General features: G+C 39.0%; 2 protein-coding genes across 3 annotated transcripts; one reads left to right on the top strand and one right to left on the bottom strand.

Moving 5' to 3' along the window:
• Window positions 1-867: 867 nt before the first annotated feature.
• agxt2 (alanine--glyoxylate aminotransferase 2) lies at window positions 868-7,936 on the bottom strand. Its single transcript, XM_034122782.1, has 14 exons — window positions 7,855-7,936; window positions 6,644-6,732; window positions 6,298-6,488; window positions 6,057-6,180; window positions 5,862-5,956; window positions 5,524-5,617; window positions 5,005-5,098; window positions 4,013-4,113; window positions 3,702-3,794; window positions 2,826-2,958; window positions 2,624-2,712; window positions 2,365-2,514; window positions 1,408-1,506; window positions 868-1,188 (listed from the first exon to the last, which is right to left on the bottom strand). The coding sequence occupies exons 1-14, from the start codon at window positions 7,934-7,936 to the stop codon at window positions 1,087-1,089; spliced, it is 1,536 nt and encodes a 511-aa protein (XP_033978673.1). The 3' UTR covers window positions 868-1,086.
• A 5,298-nt stretch (window positions 7,937-13,234) lies between these two features.
• On the top strand, window positions 13,235-18,415 carry gmcl1 (germ cell-less, spermatogenesis associated). 2 transcript variants are annotated; one of them, XM_034122780.1, is made up of 16 exons: window positions 13,235-13,557; window positions 14,017-14,089; window positions 14,209-14,391; window positions 14,505-14,628; window positions 14,738-14,834; window positions 14,920-15,017; window positions 15,133-15,245; window positions 15,335-15,400; window positions 15,642-15,726; window positions 15,816-15,906; window positions 16,010-16,150; window positions 16,491-16,560; window positions 16,683-16,758; window positions 16,858-17,003; window positions 17,463-17,550; window positions 17,660-18,415. In XM_034122780.1, the coding sequence occupies exons 3-16, from the start codon at window positions 14,216-14,218 to the stop codon at window positions 17,798-17,800; spliced, it is 1,512 nt and encodes a 503-aa protein (XP_033978671.1). In that variant the 5' UTR covers window positions 13,235-13,557; window positions 14,017-14,089; window positions 14,209-14,215; the 3' UTR covers window positions 17,801-18,415. The 2 variants fall into 2 exon arrangements, with proteins under 2 accessions (XP_033978671.1, XP_033978670.1); XM_034122779.1 differs by lacking the exon at window positions 14,017-14,089.
• The last annotated feature ends 8 nt before the right edge of the window (window positions 18,416-18,423 follow it).

Here is an 18,423-nt window from a genome sequence, read left to right as displayed (position 1 = left end):
TTAAAGACTCAGAAGGACAACTCTTTGACTAGTTAATTTCAAGAATTTCCACAACACTCACTGACATGGTTTGCTTGGAAACTTAATTGAAAAGAGCCATGGTAAATGATATTAATCTGTTTTATTTTATCTTAACTTATTTTGCCCAGGAGATGCTTTTGGTTCAGTGTATCTGTTTGTCAGCAGGATTACAGAAACAAATCTTGCCCTATTCACCTGAAATGTGGTGGAAAGGTGTAGCATGGTCCAAGGAAGAACCCATTACATTATGTAGGGGACAAGGGGGAAATACAGGACCTATTTTTCACTTTCATTAAAAGACAAGAAAGGAATCAGAGGACTCTAAAAGACAAAAAAGACCCCTTCCTTTTTCCAGGAAATTAGTTTTTGGATGCCCTGACTCAAGCTTTGGTTTTCAACGTTGGTGTCTAGGTCTAGATTACGTAGTTTAGTTGTATGCTCTTTGAGTTAAAGATTGCATCCTGACCCACCACATTTACATTTCTCACAGAGCATTTTTTTTTTGTGGACTTACTCAACTCTGTAGTTTCCATTTGGGCACTGCAAAGAGACCTGCTTGTTTTTTTACCCAGAACCCAAACAAATAGAATATTTCAGTAGATTACAGGATTAAAAAACTTACACCGCAGCCCTTTTTCAGTTTCCATACCACATATTGTGGAAGATAGTGAAATCCTATCAAATGAATTCTTGCAGGGGGCGGTGTGACCAATGTGTTATAATGCAAATGGTTCTTCCTTTATTAGTATACAATTCATTTACAATCATACAACTTTACACCAAAGCATGATTTGCCAGATAAAGTCACTGTTCGTGATTCTTTTCTCATCTAACTAGTGAGGTATTTTAAGTGAATAAAGTCTTCAAATTACAACAGTTAAAAAAGTTAAATTTAACAATTGCTATTAAAGAGCAATAACAGAGGTAGTTTTACTTAAATGGTTAAAATGATTAATACTGACATATTTTAAACATTTTAAAATATATTAAATTCAGTCCATTCCTGAGAGGGTCTCCAGGTTTGGTCCTTGCCATTGAGCAATCCAGCCGACCTTTATCTCACTTTCATCTTCTTTCCATGTAGTTGTGAATGGCCTTGTCAAATATTGCCAGAAAGAAATCGGCATCTTCCATTGTGATGCACATCGGGGGTTGGATCCGGAAGATCTTAGGTGGTGAGAAAAACCGGAAACAAAACAAGAGATTATAAAACGGGAAATTGTGTCACCAGGTCAGGTGTTTAATTCTGTGTCCCTTAGCTAAGGCAGAGCAGGCACTGCAGGCATTTCTGGAACATATCTTATGCCAGCTGCGTTTATGACACATGTAGGCACAGAAAAAATTAATAGACTGAGGGTCTGTCTACTTTAAGGTGAGTGCTGTTACCTGTCCGTAGACTCCTCCTTTCCCTATCAGGATTCCCATGTCCTTGATGTCCTCAAAGATTTCACTCATTGCCTCAGGAGGCAGGGTGTCTCTGCTGGCCTGTGGGCGACAGAGAAGAAATGCCGGAATAAATGAAGATGAATGTGTAACAATAAGTATAGGAATTTAATTTAGGTAACTAACTATATGGACATTGCGCTTCAATGATTAATACAGCTTGAGGCAAGTTTGATTTAAGACTTTTTTTTAATGCATCTCAGAATTAAATTTAGATCAATTGTAAAATTACATAAATCAATATATGGCCAAGTATTTATTATAAAATAAAAAATGATCTAGTGAATAGCTGTGTGGTGGAGAGAAGAGTAGAACAGAACTGGGAAATACCTGCAGTCATTTGCTAGGTCTACATGGCAGTTAAGTCCGTATTTAAGGTTTACTCTCACCTGCCACTGTGTTAGGCTACCAAATATGTATACAGATTATTTTTGTTTGGTACTTTTATTGTAAACAATTAAGAATTGTAAACATTTAGTGGTATGAGATTGTAGTAACATTTGAATATTCATTCAACTTTGATCCTTGCCTATTTCTTAATTTTCAAATGACTCTTCAATACATATCTGCTATTATCAACAGATAAAAATGATTCAAAAACGTGTGAGCAGTACATTTACTACAGCTAACATTGTCTCTTTGCAGATGGTCACTGCTACTCCAGCTAATGGTTAACTGGGGCACTGGTGAACCATGCCCCTGGGAGGAACAGCACGCACACACACACACACACACACACACACACACACACACACACACACACACACACACACACACACACACACACACACACACACACACACACACACACACACACACACACACACACACACACACACACACACACACACATTGTATAAGCATGTGAGGTTAGTTTGACTTCTGTTACAGAATAAATACCTTGTCTTTGACCATTTCCACACCAATCTGCAGGCCTTTTCCACGGACATCACCAATTATCTCATACTTGTCTCTGAGTTTTGCCAGTTCTGTCATCAGATAGGTTCCAACATCAAGACTGATCTGCTGTGTGCCGTCTTCTTTGATAACCTGTTAAGAAGAAACAATGATAACCTTTGATAACCTGTTAAGTAAAAAAGCAGCTGCAGTAAAATAATACAGATATACTCTGATGAACAAAGAGAAGATAAGTTCTTACATCAAGCACTGATGACCCAACAGCACAGGCCACAGGGTTTCCTCCAAAAGTGTTGAAGTGAACCCCCTTGGCAAATGTGGCTGCAATTTCTGTGAAATACATTAATAAAAAAGCTCACACCTACATCTACTTATTTTTGGTCTTGTGAGACCATTATTTCCTATCCTCCAACACACTCTATGCACTCTCTCTCATATCTCACCTGGTGTTGTGACAACAGCTCCCATTGGGAATCCATTACCGATCCCCTTTGCCATTGTAACCATATCAGGAATGACATCATGACCTTGGAAACCCCAGAAGTGGCTTCCTGTTCGCCCAAATCCTGTCTGGACCTGTTGGTGCAAGAAGGTTTATGCATTTTAGGGCTTTGAATGTGTGTCATTATATATATTTTTTTAATTATTGAAGCACAATATTTTGTTAGACAAAAACATGTTGTGAATTTTGGAAATGATCAGCTCAATTTTTTCTTTTTCATAACATTTAAAATATCTTTGATCACACGATCAGTAAATAACCTACTGGGCCACTACTGGAATTAAATTCTCCCAATATTATAATACTGATGATAAAACTGTAGGCTTATCTTTATCTGCAACACTGCGGGAATAGTGGATTTGAACAGAATCACTGAAGATGCAAGAAAATGATTTTTGTTGGACAGTGAACTCATAAATTAACATGCAAGATAAGCTATTCAGATAAGTAAAAAAGCTCAATTATTGACTTGTTGACCCATGAGCAGTTTGTTTTTCACTTTTCTTAAAGCGGCAATCATCAATATTTCTATGTTAACATAGGGGCGTTCACACCAAGTACTAATGACTGGGTCTAATGACTATCAGTAATGTGAAAGAAACCCACGGAGAATTGTCACTTGACTCTGCTGTTCCCCTCAGCTGTACAAAGCGCTTTAGTGTATTTAACTAATTTTGTTAACGTATACGTCTGCAATGTTACTGTTTGGTTCAGTTTCTTCAACCACATTTCCATCAGCAGGCAGCAGTTTCCAGAGAAAAAGCTCTAAAACTTTCTGTACATTTAGAATCTATTTGACATTAAATGTGTGTCTCACCTCATCAGCAATGCACACCCCTCCTTTCTCTCTGACAAGTTTGTAAGCGTCCTTCAGGTAATTTTTAGGATACTGCACAGCTCCTCCAACTCCCTATATAAATCAAACACATTCACATCTCACAGTCCCCTTCTTAAGTACTCCTCACAAAAAAAAGAGAATAACATGAATGACATGCTAACAAACACTGTTTTCTTTTTTTCTGATATCAGGGGATTATCCTGTAGATACAACAAATTAGACATGCAAAACAAAATTGTCAACACGTTGACTTAAAGATGACATGTCCTGTTATAACACAGAATAGATACCTGAATAGGCTCTCCAAAGAAAGCAGCGATTCGACTTGGGACACTAGTGGCAAATGTCTCTTTGAGCTGCTCGATGTATTGATCATTTGCCATGCAATGTCCTGTAGGAACAAATAAATGTTCTTTGGATCACACAAAATATACTTGAAAAAAATCATGTTAACTTTATCTCAAACAAATACAGACTTAAAAATAAGTAATGTTCATTTATTCACACCTAGGGAATGGGCGGAGCAATTATTCAACAACTGTTCTAAGTTACTGAATGATAAGTTAAAGCTTACCAAAATCAGATGCAGTGTCAAATCCCAATTTTCTTTTTGAAAATGTGACTCTCTCCATTGGATTTAGATTTTATTTATCATATTGTATTTTATGGATAAAGGTATGTCAGTTATAATTGCTCTGACATTCAGTTTTACCAAATTATCTACCACTATAACAGCTAACAACTATATTTTACACACAGCAGCAGAGTGGTTAATAAATTAAATTGATAACGTACAGCAGTAAAGCGGATGTTTGTTTTGTGTAAACAGCCATGTTGATATGCCAACGTATTGATCGTTACCAGGAAGGCTCTGTGGTTGAGTCACAGGAATACTATATAGATAAAATTCCTGAAAATGCTTTAAGGTTAAAAGAGGTAGATGAACGATAAAAGGAACCTTTGAACCTTATGAACTCAAAGGATAAAGACCAAACACTTTCCAAAGTCCGGTATTCAATGTAATAAAATATGTCGTTTTATGTGGCCATTTTGTGCTGCATGTAATTCCACTCACAATTAAAAAAAGAAAAGAAATTAAAGGGCACGCAAACTCTGGCATCAACTGTTGTTTATCGCTGTGCATGAATACAACACATTCAAAACAGTAAGGTTAATGTTCACGAGGAATATTGCAAAAGCAGTGGTAATGCTTAATCTCACCGTCAACAGTTTCAAGGAAATGAGCAGTGTGAGTGTGTTGAGGGTGGGTGTGTTTTTGTACCTTGGGCACAGCCACATTGTCTGGTGGTCTGCACAGGAGAGTCCCTGCAGTGGCTTCCTCCCCACGGACCTCTGAACACATCAGGACACATGGTCTGTTTGTTTGGGCAGAAACCGAGTCAGCAACACTCACTCATTAACGCAGCACAAAGAAATCATCATCAAACTTGGCTGTACTGTCATAAACATTTTCACATGATTCGTTTATCTATGGAAAAACTATTTGAAAACTGAGGGGAGGTCACAAAGCTGTTTAAGGCCAAATGTTGTTTATGTTCATTATTTCAATTAAGGCAAAGAACAAAAGAGAAGAGAGGCAGTCAAAACATTAAAATGTTTTAGTGGCCACTAATTACATTCATAACCCAGTCTTCTGAGATATTTGTCTATCACAAACATATGTCAATGTATATCACTATTATATAAATTCAACTTCATTATGACATAAATGATTATGTGTATCATTAGTTGTAGGTGTTTCTCATGTGGTGCTGACTGTAATATAATAATGCATACGTACAGTTGTGCAGCCTAAACCGTTGGCAATGGGGTATTTATATGCTGCGTTGGAAGTAAGACCCATGGTTTGTGGGCTGCCACCGTGGTATGAGCCCCTGGAAAGAAAAATGGATAGAAAACATTACAGACATTTGGATAACAGATAACTTTTCTTTTCACAATTAAGAATCTTGAGTTAATGAGTAAAATGACAGAGTATTGCAAAATAAATACAAATCTATTACAAGGATGGTCAAAAAAATGTTTAACAGCCTAGGTATTTTAGTCTTTTAGCCTTATAAAAGGTAATGTAACTTTAAAAAAAAATGATAACTAATCTAAATATTTAAAAACTTGTACCTTAAAGTGATGATGTCAAAGTTGCCTGTGTGAAGTCGAGCCATCAACATGGCCAGGTCATTGGCTTCTGAGCCGCTGTTGGTCAGATATACAACCTGGACAGTGGAACAAATATCAGAAAACCTTTTCATCACAGAAATGTTTATCCAGACTCCTGCTCTAAGTTGAAAAAAAATAACGAATCCACCATGGTACCTTGAGAGGATCCGGTAAGTAGGAGGCAAGTTTCTCACTGTACTCATGGAGAGTAGGATAGGCGTAGATGTTTGTAGTATGCCACAATCTCTTCAACTGCTGCTCTGCTGCTGCCGTCACTTTCCTGTACCCACAGATGTCAGGAGTCCGATATAAGAATGAAGAATTATTTTTATTAGGAACTGTAGGTATAATAAATCCTGCTCTCACTGTGTGACACAGGAAAGAAAAGGGACCTTACGGGTGGCAGTGGCCCACACTGACAGTCGCCACACCAGCAAATAGATCCAGATATCGCCTCCCGTCCACATCCCACAGCCACTGCATGTATCCCTGGTGGATCAATACTGGTTTCTTATAGTAGGTAACCTTCATGATCATAGGGTTGCAGTTCTGCCTGCGGATCTCCATTATCCGCTCTTTGGACATGCCCTGGACAGGGACAAATGCACAGTAAAGAAATACACACAATGGCATTACCAGCATGTTCACGTGTATCTAAATTCTATATATTATTACTTAGGTGATCACAAATAATAGGGCCAACTTTAGAGATAATGTATATGTCAGGAGGATATTGCTCTTACCGTGTATTCCTCTGGTTTGAAATTGCATGAGGGCATATCTGGGATGTCTGTGGGAGGGTGTTTGAAGGCTGATTTCTGACATAATGCACCTGTAAAATAAAATTGCTTAAAACGTATACAGTAATGTAAAAGCAACATTTTTCCTTTGAGAAACTACATGAACTACATAACCTGATCTGCGACATGTATGAGAGTAATTTGTGAAACATCCTGTCAGTTCTTTCAACTCCTATATTTATTTCCAATCATTGTCTATAGGAGACAGATGTGCAAATAAGGCTGCAGGCTATAAGGCTGTTCTAGTCTTTAACTATTGATTCAGTATACTGTATAACCTGTCTGACACTCTAACCACATTCAGTTCCCTTTAGACCTCACATTGTGCAACACATAATAAAATCCCTCCTGAAACTCTTAGTTGTAAAATGTGAGATAGAAGGTGCACTGGACTGGTCCAGAGATTATGTAAAGTCTAAAAAGCATGTGCGTAACTATTCCCCCACCCACACAGCCAACATTTGACAAGACATAAAATGACTCAATGTAATGAATGGCATTACCTTTTCCTGCTGCAATTTAATATAATGTAGCCAAGTTACTCACATTTGTATGTCATCCTATCAAATATAACCTTGTTTAATGGACCTGAGAAGTCAGTTTTATTCACCTAAACTGTCTAACACCAATGCCCTCTAAAACAGCCCTGCACTTCATTCTATCCTCTTGGATGTTAATTTGTTAGGTTTTAACTGTTTAAGAGAAGTTTTGATTCATCTATATGTTTTTATTGAACTAACAGGTGTTTCTATTATGTTGCATATCGTCGTTGATTTATATGGGGTGGACAAAACAATTAGAACACCTGCCACAAATACAGTAGGCCTACCTCTCTAAAAATGTTTCTACAAACTTGGATTCATTACTCAGTACTTAATATAAAAGCAAATGAGTTATAATGTTACTTTCCGTTACACCACATTGACACTGGTTAAGCAAGACAACTGTGTGGCTTTATTCACATATTTGGGCTAAAACTGGGTTAATTGTCAAATAAAACCGCCTTAAACCAGTCGGGCAAGACTAAAAGTAAGAAGAAAAAAAGTATAAACAACTTCGCGTTTATACATTACTTTCCAATGATAAACAGGTTCAGACAGACCATAATAACCAATGGTTAGCTCTGGATTTTGTTCGTCTCCATGGTAACTCACCACTTGTCAAGTGGAATTTGACCGAAGCTTGTCCTGTTAGAAGTGCACAGCGGCCACTGAGAGAGGAAGCAGCTTTAAACATTGTTGAGCAGGTACAGAGGGCTGCTAATATGATCAAAGCTATGATACTCCGTCACCGTCTCAGCTGCACGCGGACCTCAAGATTTTCTGCACCGAAAAAGTTTCCGGTGGGCTGTCAGTAGACCTGTCCAGATAACTATAGCATGGCCCCTCTTCACGTCACTGGATGCATGCGCACGAACACAGGTTGAGAATATGAATACAAAATATAAACCAACCAATATATTTTGTTAAATTATAATATAATAAGCTACCCAGCCGTACATACATAGCTACTTAAAATGTTTCCCACCATTATCAGGTGAAACATTGAAGTAATTAATTAACAGTATATCATATGTACAGTACGTATATAAGTGTGTTCTTTTGATACCCCGCCTCCGACTCCCGTCTCTCGGCACCACAGTGTAGACAATTATTTTAAAAAATGGCCAATCTGCATAATGAGTCATTTTACTTTTTGCAAGTTGAGTATATTATGAGGCTAATATTTGTGTACTTCTACTTAGATATGATTTTTATCTAAGTAAAAGAGTATTTATGTAGAGCAGTGTTGATGGCATCAATCATCTCTTCTCTTTTCTGAGATTTATGTTTTATATGCATGGTCCTTGTTCAAATAAATATATAAAGACAAATACGTTTAAAATAGTAAACAGTATTCCTACCACAAACGCAGACTATTTTGATAATCAAAGTAAGTGTTCATGCAAAAATGGCAGTAAATGCTTTATTCATCATCTCAAATTGGTTATCTTTAATTTAGTGAAAGATTAATGTTCAAAATAATCTGTAGGTTAAAATGCTCAAATTAAATACAAGGGCCTTAATTGTTTTTACTTACACAGTGCTTGAGTAGGCCGAAGTAACAATCCACCACTTAACAAGTGTTCATTCTGTCTGGCTTAGCCTATTATCATACTAAAAGGAATGCATGCACCACCACCCTTCCAGGTGTCCCGATGGCAACAAGCATCTGAATCCTATTTACATTGTACACTTGAGTCACACAATACTGCCTGGCTTAGCCTATTATCACAATCAAAGGAATACCTACACCCATACATACAGGTAAACCAGTTCAACAAGTCAATACTGTCTGGCTAATGATAATAGGCTAATTATCATACTAAAATGGATACATCCGAGTGTCCTAAAACATTTCAGAAATAATTGTTTCTGCCAGAAGCAGAGAAGAGTTAAATGTATTTTTGTAACTAATTAACTGATAAGATACGTATAGTAGAGTTTAAAATATTGCTACAGATATCATTTCATACTGCTAATAATGTATTAATTTATTCAATTCTTGTCTTAATTCAAAATCTTAACAGAGGACACATTTAGAACTTAGTTTTAGTGAATTATCAAATACATTACATTTCTATTAGTGTTTTATTTCTATATGTGAACATATGGAAGGGCAATGTCCATGTGTAAGGTGCACATGCTATTTTGACTACCACACTGACCCAGGTATGTCACATTGCAACAAAGACATAAGCTGCTCAAAATCAAATTGATGAATGTATTCCACAATAACTAAATATGTACATGTTTTTTGCTTGTTTGAAGATTCGGAAGTTGTGTGAGTGTTCAAGCACCACGGCAGGCCGAAAGCTGGTTGCTGTAACGGACAAAGACAAATATCTGCAAGCTGACGACATTGTGCATTTAAGTAACAAAAATGGACTACATATTTTTCATCTGAACACTAACAGCCTGAGACACAAACTGGCTGAACTCAGGCAAATATTCATGAACGGTAAGGCAAGCATATTATGCTTTTCTGAGACCAAATTGGACAATTCCATTACAGATTCAGAGATTGAAATTGAAGATTATCTTGTAGTGAGAAGGGACAGGAACGTGAATGGAGGTGGTGTCTGCATGTACATACATAAAGACACCAATTTCAAAAACCGTACTGACCTGCATCATGAAAATATTGAATCTGTGTGGGTTGAAATTCTTTTTGACAATGCTAAATCTGTAATAGTCGGGACAATCTATAGACCACCGGAACAGAGTGACTTTTATGATACATTAGATGGGTGTTTGGCTGATGTGGGGGATGTAGAGACAATTATTATTGGAGACTGGAACACGGATATGCAACGTAAAGACACGTCCGTCTTCAAGTCCTTCAGTAGGATTTGTGATCTGCACGGCTTCAGCCAGCTAATCACCCAACCCACCCGGGTATGTGAAACAACACAAACTACCATTGATCTCATTCTGACCTCTGACAGGTCCAGGATCTCCAGTAAAGGGGTTATAGCATGCGGTTTAAGTGATCATTATATGATATTCTGTACCCGCAAAAAGCTAAAACAAAAGGCCGGCTGTCACAAAACAGTCATATCTAGAGACCTCAAAAACTACTCTAGCGAGGCCTTTAACCGAGAACTGGAGAGCCTGGACTGGTCAGATGAGCTCAGTGGTACACAAGTTGAAGAAACATGGCTTGGTTTCAAAAACAAATTCTCTGCAATACTCAATGATTTGGCCCCCCTAAGAACAACCAGGGTAAAAAATCGCGCTGAGCCGTGGATGCACTCCGGCATACTGACCGCCATGAAAACCAGAGACAAAAAATGCTCTGAGTTTCATAAAAGTCAGTCAATGCTTTCCAAAAGCACGAGCAGTGAACTCCAGGCCCACGTGACTGAACTAAAAATTGAAAGAAACAGACTGAGAAATGACGTAAGCTCCATGATCAAAACTGCCAAAAAGAATTTCATCAATGACAAAACTGAGGAAAACAAAAATAAACCCCGGGAACTTTGGAAATTACTCAATAACCAGCTTGGCTGCAGTAAAAAACTCAAAACGAGATTTGCAAACTTAAACATAAAGACAGATAACAGGCTCATCACAGACAAACTGGATGTGGCCAAGTACTTGAACATTTTTTTCACAAACATAGCCACAACTCTTGTAAATAAATTACCCACCCACTCAGGGCTTTTTGGAGTAGATCACATCATGACCTACTACAAAAACCTAGGGGTACGCAAAGATGATTTCAGTCTAGCAAGGGTAACAACAGCAGAGGTACTCATTAAACTGAGCGCCCTCAAACCTAACAAGGCCACTGGCCACGACAATATCCCCTCCAAATTCCTCAGAGACACAGCAACCGCCATCTCACCAGTCATAGCCCACATAATTAACCTCTCCATAAAACAGGGAAAAGTACCCAAAGACTTCAAAATTGCAAGAGTAACCCCCCTGCACAAAAAGGGCAGCAAATTGGACCCAGGCAACTACCGCCCTGTTTCTATACTTACCTCCATCTCGAAAGTCATGGAAAAAATTGTATATGAACAGGTCGAAAAGTACCTCGCGGAAAATAAACTAATCTATGAATTTCAATCTGGCTTTAGAACATCCCACTCCACTGACACATGCCTTCTTTATTTGAACGACCACATCAAACAAGAGGTGGACGAGGGTAAATACTGCGGCATGGTGATGCTGGACCTACAAAAGGCTTTCGACACTGTCAATCACCCCATTCTGATTGACAAGCTAAAAGCAATTGGTTTTGATAAACTATCGGTGAGCTGGATGCAATCCTACCTGGAGGGGAGAGAACAGATGGTGGAGGTAAACGGTACTCTGTCCCCCCCCCCCTCCCAGTGAGCTGTGGTGTTCCACAAGGAAGCATATTAGGTCCGTTACTGTTCCTAATTTATGCAAATGACATGTCATCAGCATGTGACTGCAACTTGTTCCTGTTCGCGGACGACTCAGCCCTGCTGGTCTCTGACAGGAGCAGATTGCAGGTTGAAAAAACACTCAGCTCCGAGCTCGGCAGAATCTGCACCTGGCTCGCCGATAATAAATTATCATTACACCTGGGTAAAACAGAGTCCATTCTCTTCGGTTCGAAACATAATCTCAGCAAATCCGACGACTTCTCAGTTGCAGTGGGTGACATTATTGTCACTAGTAAGAAGGAAATTACATACCTAGGATCTATTCTTGAGGCAAACCTCTCCTGTGACAAAATGGCATCCAATGTAATAAAAAAAGTCAATCAAAGAACTAGATTCCTATACCGGATCTCCTCTCTGGTAAACAAAAACACCCTGAAAACTCTGGCAGGAGCACTCATTCAAGGGTACTATGACTATGCCTGCACGTCATGGTACCATAGCACCTCCAAGGCGCTAAAAATAAAACTTCAAACATCGCAAAATAAACTGGTCAGACTACTGCTTGACCTTCCATCTAGAACCCACCTCACCTCTGCCCACTTTGACAACCTAGGATGGCTTAGAGTAGACGACAGAGTACAGCTACTTGCAATGGGCCTGGTCTACAAGATCCACTACACCTCTATGGTACCCATGTACATGTCAACATTCTTCCCAAAGGTCAAGGAATACCATGATCATAACACCAGAGGGAGCTCCACAAATCATGTAAAACCCAGATTTGGCACAAAAAACGGGGAATACACGTTTCGGAATTATGCCACATCAAGGTGGAACGCTCTTCCCACAGCTGTAAAGGAAAGTAAAACTATACTTACCTTCAAAACCTCTCTTAAAGAGCACCTTCGGGGGAGAGCATTGCAAAACTGGCCCCGGTAATGGTACAAATCTCAACCTGTCGTACAATGGACAGCTTCCCCCCCCCCATCTATGTATATACTCGCATTTTAGACTCTGTTACTAACTGTATATCTGTAGACTTGGTATGTCTTAAATGTCCGGTTAGGATGTATTAGAACGAAATCTAAAATGAAAATTTGTAAATAAGCCATCTGTATGTAAAAAACCAACTGTATGTAAATTGTAAATAAGCCATCTGTATGTCAAGTATGTCTTATATGTCTTAAATGATATGATGAATTGGAAATGGGGGACCCTGATGTAAACAAGACGAAAGTCTTTCTCTGGTCTGCATCCCCTTAACAATTGTATGTTTTGAGCTGTACTGTACTGTACCCAATATACAAGCTGTTAATAAACTTTTCAATCAATCAATCAATCAGCCAGAGGGCAGGACCTACACACACATTTACCCCATCTGCATTGTGAGGCTGAACAATAGTAATTTTTGACTATGTAAATGTAGTCTTTAAAACTGTACTGACTTTTTTAGGATTGCTTAAACTTTAAGTGATGTTGTAAAATAACAACCTGGGGCCTTACAGGGTTAAGTGTAAAACAATTTAAGACGTTTCATGTTTATGTAATCCCTTCGTCTCACAGTAGGTGGCGACGTTGAGCAGCCCAGACACCTGTGACGTAGAATACTACCATATACAGCGAGAGAAGAAGAAGAACAAAAGCAGCCACATATTTTCAGGGCAGCAACACATCATCATCTCCTGTCTCTGGGTTTACAGTTCCTCTAATACAGAAACATGTAACTGAAACCGAGGAGAGTTTTGCGATCTGAAGGCTTGTGTGGAGTAGTAGCTTGTCAGAAGCAACGCTGTTATTTCCCTGCCCTTGTTTGTGAATACTGCAGCTAAGCTAGCTCGGAGGTTAGCTCTTTTTTCTAACCTGCTCTAACCCGGGATAATCAGCCGGTGTTTGCCTGTCTTTAGTTACCCGACACCTCTCTTTCAGCCTGCCCGCTGCTGATCATCCGGTAAACTAGGTAAGTCGTTCTTTTAAGTACACATACTTTACATCTGGTGTGCATATGCTGCAGAAGCCTGTGCAGCAGACCTGTGTGTAGGGTAGCTACTGAAACTTAAATCCGGTGTTGATTTGTTATGGACATGCACATTTCTATGCCTTTTTGGGAAGATTTTTCTTTCAATCAGCTTGGTATGACAGCCCCACACTAACTGGGCAAACATTTGTTTAAATGTCAAGTACTGTAATCTTGAACATTTATCTAACCTAGGTAAAGCCTTTTTAATGAATACTCATAGATTTCATTTGTATAGCACTTTTGGAAAAGTAAGTAGACGCTTAATTTAATCAGATCAAATCAATAGGAATAATAAACAGTATAAATACCTTTTTTAATGCATAATATAACAAAAAAACATTTCCAACTGTTGTTACAAAAAGTTACATTTTAAGAAATAATTTAGATTTTGTTTGCTAGAACCATAACGACAAGGATCAAGAAAACTCCACCAAAACAATCGTGTTCCTGCAAAAAGCCAAAGTCCCTAATGGTATCTGCTCTAATGATTTTGATATTATATTGATTTATGAATTTCTGTTGATGTCAAGAAACAGTACATCTGACTTCCTTTTTTTGATGAGTGTTATGTTTGTGCTACTTCTTTCACAGTGTAGTGATGGGGAGTCTGAGCAGTAGGTTCCAGGCCCCGTCTCCGGGACAAGAGGAGGCTGCTGAGGGAATAAGTACCAGCCATAAGCATGGGTGTGATTGTAAGAAAAGGAAACGAAATGCCCAGTGTGACTGTGACAGTGAACAAGAGGAGGACGATGCCATTTTAGATACACCTCGCAGGCAAGGCTGGTTAAAGTCAAATAAGAGTCAGATATCGTTAAGTCATCAAAATCTGTCTTACATTTGTTTTTGTCTCTCCTCTGTTTGTTTGTTTATTTTCCAAACTTGAGCAGGAAGAAATTGAAAAGCACATCCCGTTACATTTATCAGACTTTGTTTCTGAATGGAGAAAACAGCGACATTCGCATCTGTGCTCTGGGACAGGAGTGGAACCTCCACAAAGTGTATCTGTGCCAGGTAAAAACATCAATACAACACCAGAAAGACAATGAGTAATATATCCTTCACTGTCTTTTAATACATTATCTTTTTCTTGTTTCGCTCCCTACTTTTTTTCAATTTGCAGTCAGGGTATTTCTCCAGCATGTTCAGTGGTTCTTGGAAAGAGTCCAACATGATGGAAATCAACTTGGAGATCCCTGATCAGAACATCGACACTGAAGGTAAAAGACCTCAGTCACCTAGAGCTGCTGTCAACTGTGTTCATCTGTTTTACTGATACAACTTTACTGTTTTGTGTGTGTTTAGCTCTACAAGTCGTGTTTGGATCGTTGTACCGGGATGATGTTCTTATCAAGCCCAGCAGAGTTGTCAGTATTCTCGCCGCTGCTTGTATGCTACAGCTGGTCAGTACATTGAATTAAAAGAAACGCAAAATTACCATCATGATTGATTGGTTTTGTACATGCGGTCATATGATACAAAATCGAATCAAGTCTCGTGGTTTGCTGTTGTCTACAGGATGGCTTGATCCAGCAGTGTGGCGAGACCATGAAGGAAAACATCAGTGCCAAGACTGTGTGTGGCTTCTATGCTTGTGCCAGCATCTATGGCTTGGACTTAGTCATGAAAAAGTCAGATTTCAAATATTTTAAATCACAGTGTTTAATTGGTTAAACTATATTTTATGTGTACTGATATCACACTGTATACCTTTCTACAGGTGTCTTGAGTGGCTTCTAAACAACCTGATGACCCACCAAAATGTCGACCTGATGAAAGAACTTGGGTGTGTTTTCTCAACTCACAGTTCTTTCATTTTCACATGATCTGTCCTTTCTTTAGGTGTCATTGTAACTGGTTTGATAATGAAGGTATCAAATCAAATGTTGTGTTGGATTGACTTTGTTCTGCTTAGTTAAAGTAAAGTTTGTCTGTGCCTATTTGAGGACAAGTGAATGGCTTCGTTATTATTTTTCCAACCATGATGTAAAAATGAGTGTACTAAACATGTGTGTTTGCATTTACAGGGCAGAGATAATGGAGCAGCTGATCCAGTCCTCGGACCTGTTTGTTATGCAGGTAGAGATGGATGTGTACACTGCTCTGAAAAAGGTACATGAAAACAAGTATAACTCCAAATAAACTCACTATAGCATCAGACCTGCTTCTAAGAGCTGTGTTCATATGTTCTCTCTCTGCAGTGGATGTTTCTGCAGCTCAATCCGTCCTGGGACGGCCCGATCAAGCAGCTTCTGGCTGACGCTGACGCCTGGCTTTGCAAACGCAGGACAGGTACAGAAGTCCACATCTTACAAAAGAGCAACCTTCATGTGGAACCTTTTCGTTGGTATCCACACACAGATTTTTGACGCTATGTCTCGTCTTTGTTTTACAGACCTGTGTGAGCAAGAGCCCTTCCTGAACACAGAAGAGGGTGAATCTTTTTGTTCAGTGTTCAAATATGTCCGTCTCCAGTACATCATCAATGATCTCGCATCTGCACGCATCCTGGAGAGAGACAATATTTTGCCCCCTGGTAAGATAGTGCTCCGTCTGACTTAATTTGATCTTGAATGTTCTTCTTTACTCTGGGAAAATACATCTTTCATTTAATGATCTAGTATGAAAGCCATCGAATAGTTTGAGTTGATTTAATTTCAGTTTTCATGTGCTTTCTTGTTATTTGACTGATTATTCTAGAAAATAAAGCTGTTGTGTAGACAAATATTTTATTTTCATCTTTGTACTTAATTCAATCGCTTAAGCTGTCTCATTTCATACTAAGCGGTATAAAGACTATGATTGACAAACGTGCAAATCCTGTAAGAATTGTCTTTTTCCATATGTTAATGCACTGTTAAAATGTTCTTTTCCAGATTGGCTAACGTCAGTGTACAAAAACCAGTGGTTCGCTATGCTCCGGACAGAATTTGACAATGATAATGGGTGAGAACCTGAGACTGAACACTAATGTAACCTGTAATGTTCAGCTGCTGCAACATGTGTATATAGCCATAAGAACTGTATGCATTTGAGCGAGTTGAAAAAAGCCTCCTGTCTGTCATCAGTCCCCAGGAAGCAAACAAAGATGAATTTGAGCTGAGCAGCATGAGGTGTGGCAGGAAACTCACTAAAGATGGAGATGTGAGTTGGAACATTTCTGATACATAACCTTTTGCCCCTGTTCAATGTACATTTGTTTATTCTTATTCTTAAATCAAACATACATTTTCTTCTCCTCAGTACTGCTGGCGCTGGACAGGCTTTAACTTTGGTTTTGATCTGCTGGTGACCTACACAAACCGCTTCATAGTCTTCAAAAGAAACACTCTGAGTCAGCCATGTGGGGGCGCTGTGAGTCTGCAGGCTCGAAGGCATCTGGCATTCAGGTGGGGAATATTTATCTAAATGATGAGTACAGCTGTAACTGAGATTATGATTTTATACAAATCTAAGGTATCATTTTTGGGGAAATGTTATTATTAATTACCTCATCATTGTATTCAGATCCTAGTTACTGAAATTGCAAGAGAAGCATGCCTTACTTTTTGGAACACGGCAACATGTGTACAGATGATTTGGAAGTGATAGTAGTGTATTGAAACTCTTACAGTAACAGTTTGACATTTTGGAAAATTATATTATCCTTAGACCTCAACAGACTCCCCCTAATGTTTGCAGTCTTTATGCTAAGCTACATTAGCCATCTAATGGTGGTAGCTATGACCATTCTTTAAGGCTTACAGACATTAAGTGAGTGGTATCAATCTTCTTATCTGACTCACAGCATGAGAGGCTATAAGCGTCTTGTCCACAAATTTAAAATACCACAATCTTCATTTGTTTAGGTTGCGTCTTGCCTCCTTCGATAGCCGTGGAAAGTTGGTGTGCAGTCGCTCAACAGGATACCAGCTCCTCACCCTTGAGAAAGACCAGGTCAGTGAGGACTATTAACCTGCAGATGTAGATGGCTCCGTTGTGTCATTCTTTAGCTTGTATTACATGCTCAGTGCTAAATAATCTTCCTTTCCCTTCAATATCTCAGGAGTACGTGGTGATGAACCTGGACAGCCGGTTGTTGACATTCCCCCTCTACGTGTGCTGTAACTTCCTGTATACATCGCCTCATTCTGACCCACGTCCAGACTCCACAGAACAGGAAAGCTCTACCCGCATCGTGTCCTGATGCACGTTCAGCCGCCATTAACTTGCAACTATCCCTCTGGGAACGCTGAGACACTGACACATGCTTGTACGTACAATCCACCGCCACATTTTCCATCAGCTGTCATTGGACATACCATCTGCATGCTTGTGTTACACAGTGAGATGTATGGGGTACATTTTTTCCATCCGTGTTTTGGCACATAGAGAGTTTGCTTCACATACATGGGGTTTCCAGGGTTATGGAGATAATGGCCAGGAGGTGTCAGACCATCTTTGTATTCAGAGCAGCTTCAAACTTTGGACCTCTGCCATGAACTGAGTGCACTGGGATGACAGACTACCCCCAAATCACTCATCTTAATGGAACCCCCTTAATTTATCCATGTAGGGGCATTATCATCCTACAATTTGGGAACATCATGAGGGGAAATCTCCAGAGGGTGAAACTGGACTTTTACTGACGTGTGTGGGATGTTTCACGTGTTGCTCGTATGTATGTATGTACATTTTTGTGTGTTGGCCTTATCTACAGTTTTTACTTGGATGACCGATCAATGACAAAAAACTTTAAAGATATGTTACTGTGTAATTTTGATTAGGTCAATATTGGTTGGGAAATGTTTGATATCTTTTACCTCATGC

Source organism: Trematomus bernacchii, unplaced genomic scaffold, assembly GCF_902827165.1.
Source record: "Trematomus bernacchii unplaced genomic scaffold, fTreBer1.1, whole genome shotgun sequence".
Classification (NCBI taxonomy): Eukaryota; Metazoa; Chordata; class Actinopteri; order Perciformes; family Nototheniidae; genus Trematomus; species Trematomus bernacchii.
This window is presented reverse-complemented; position numbering and strand designations above follow the sequence as displayed.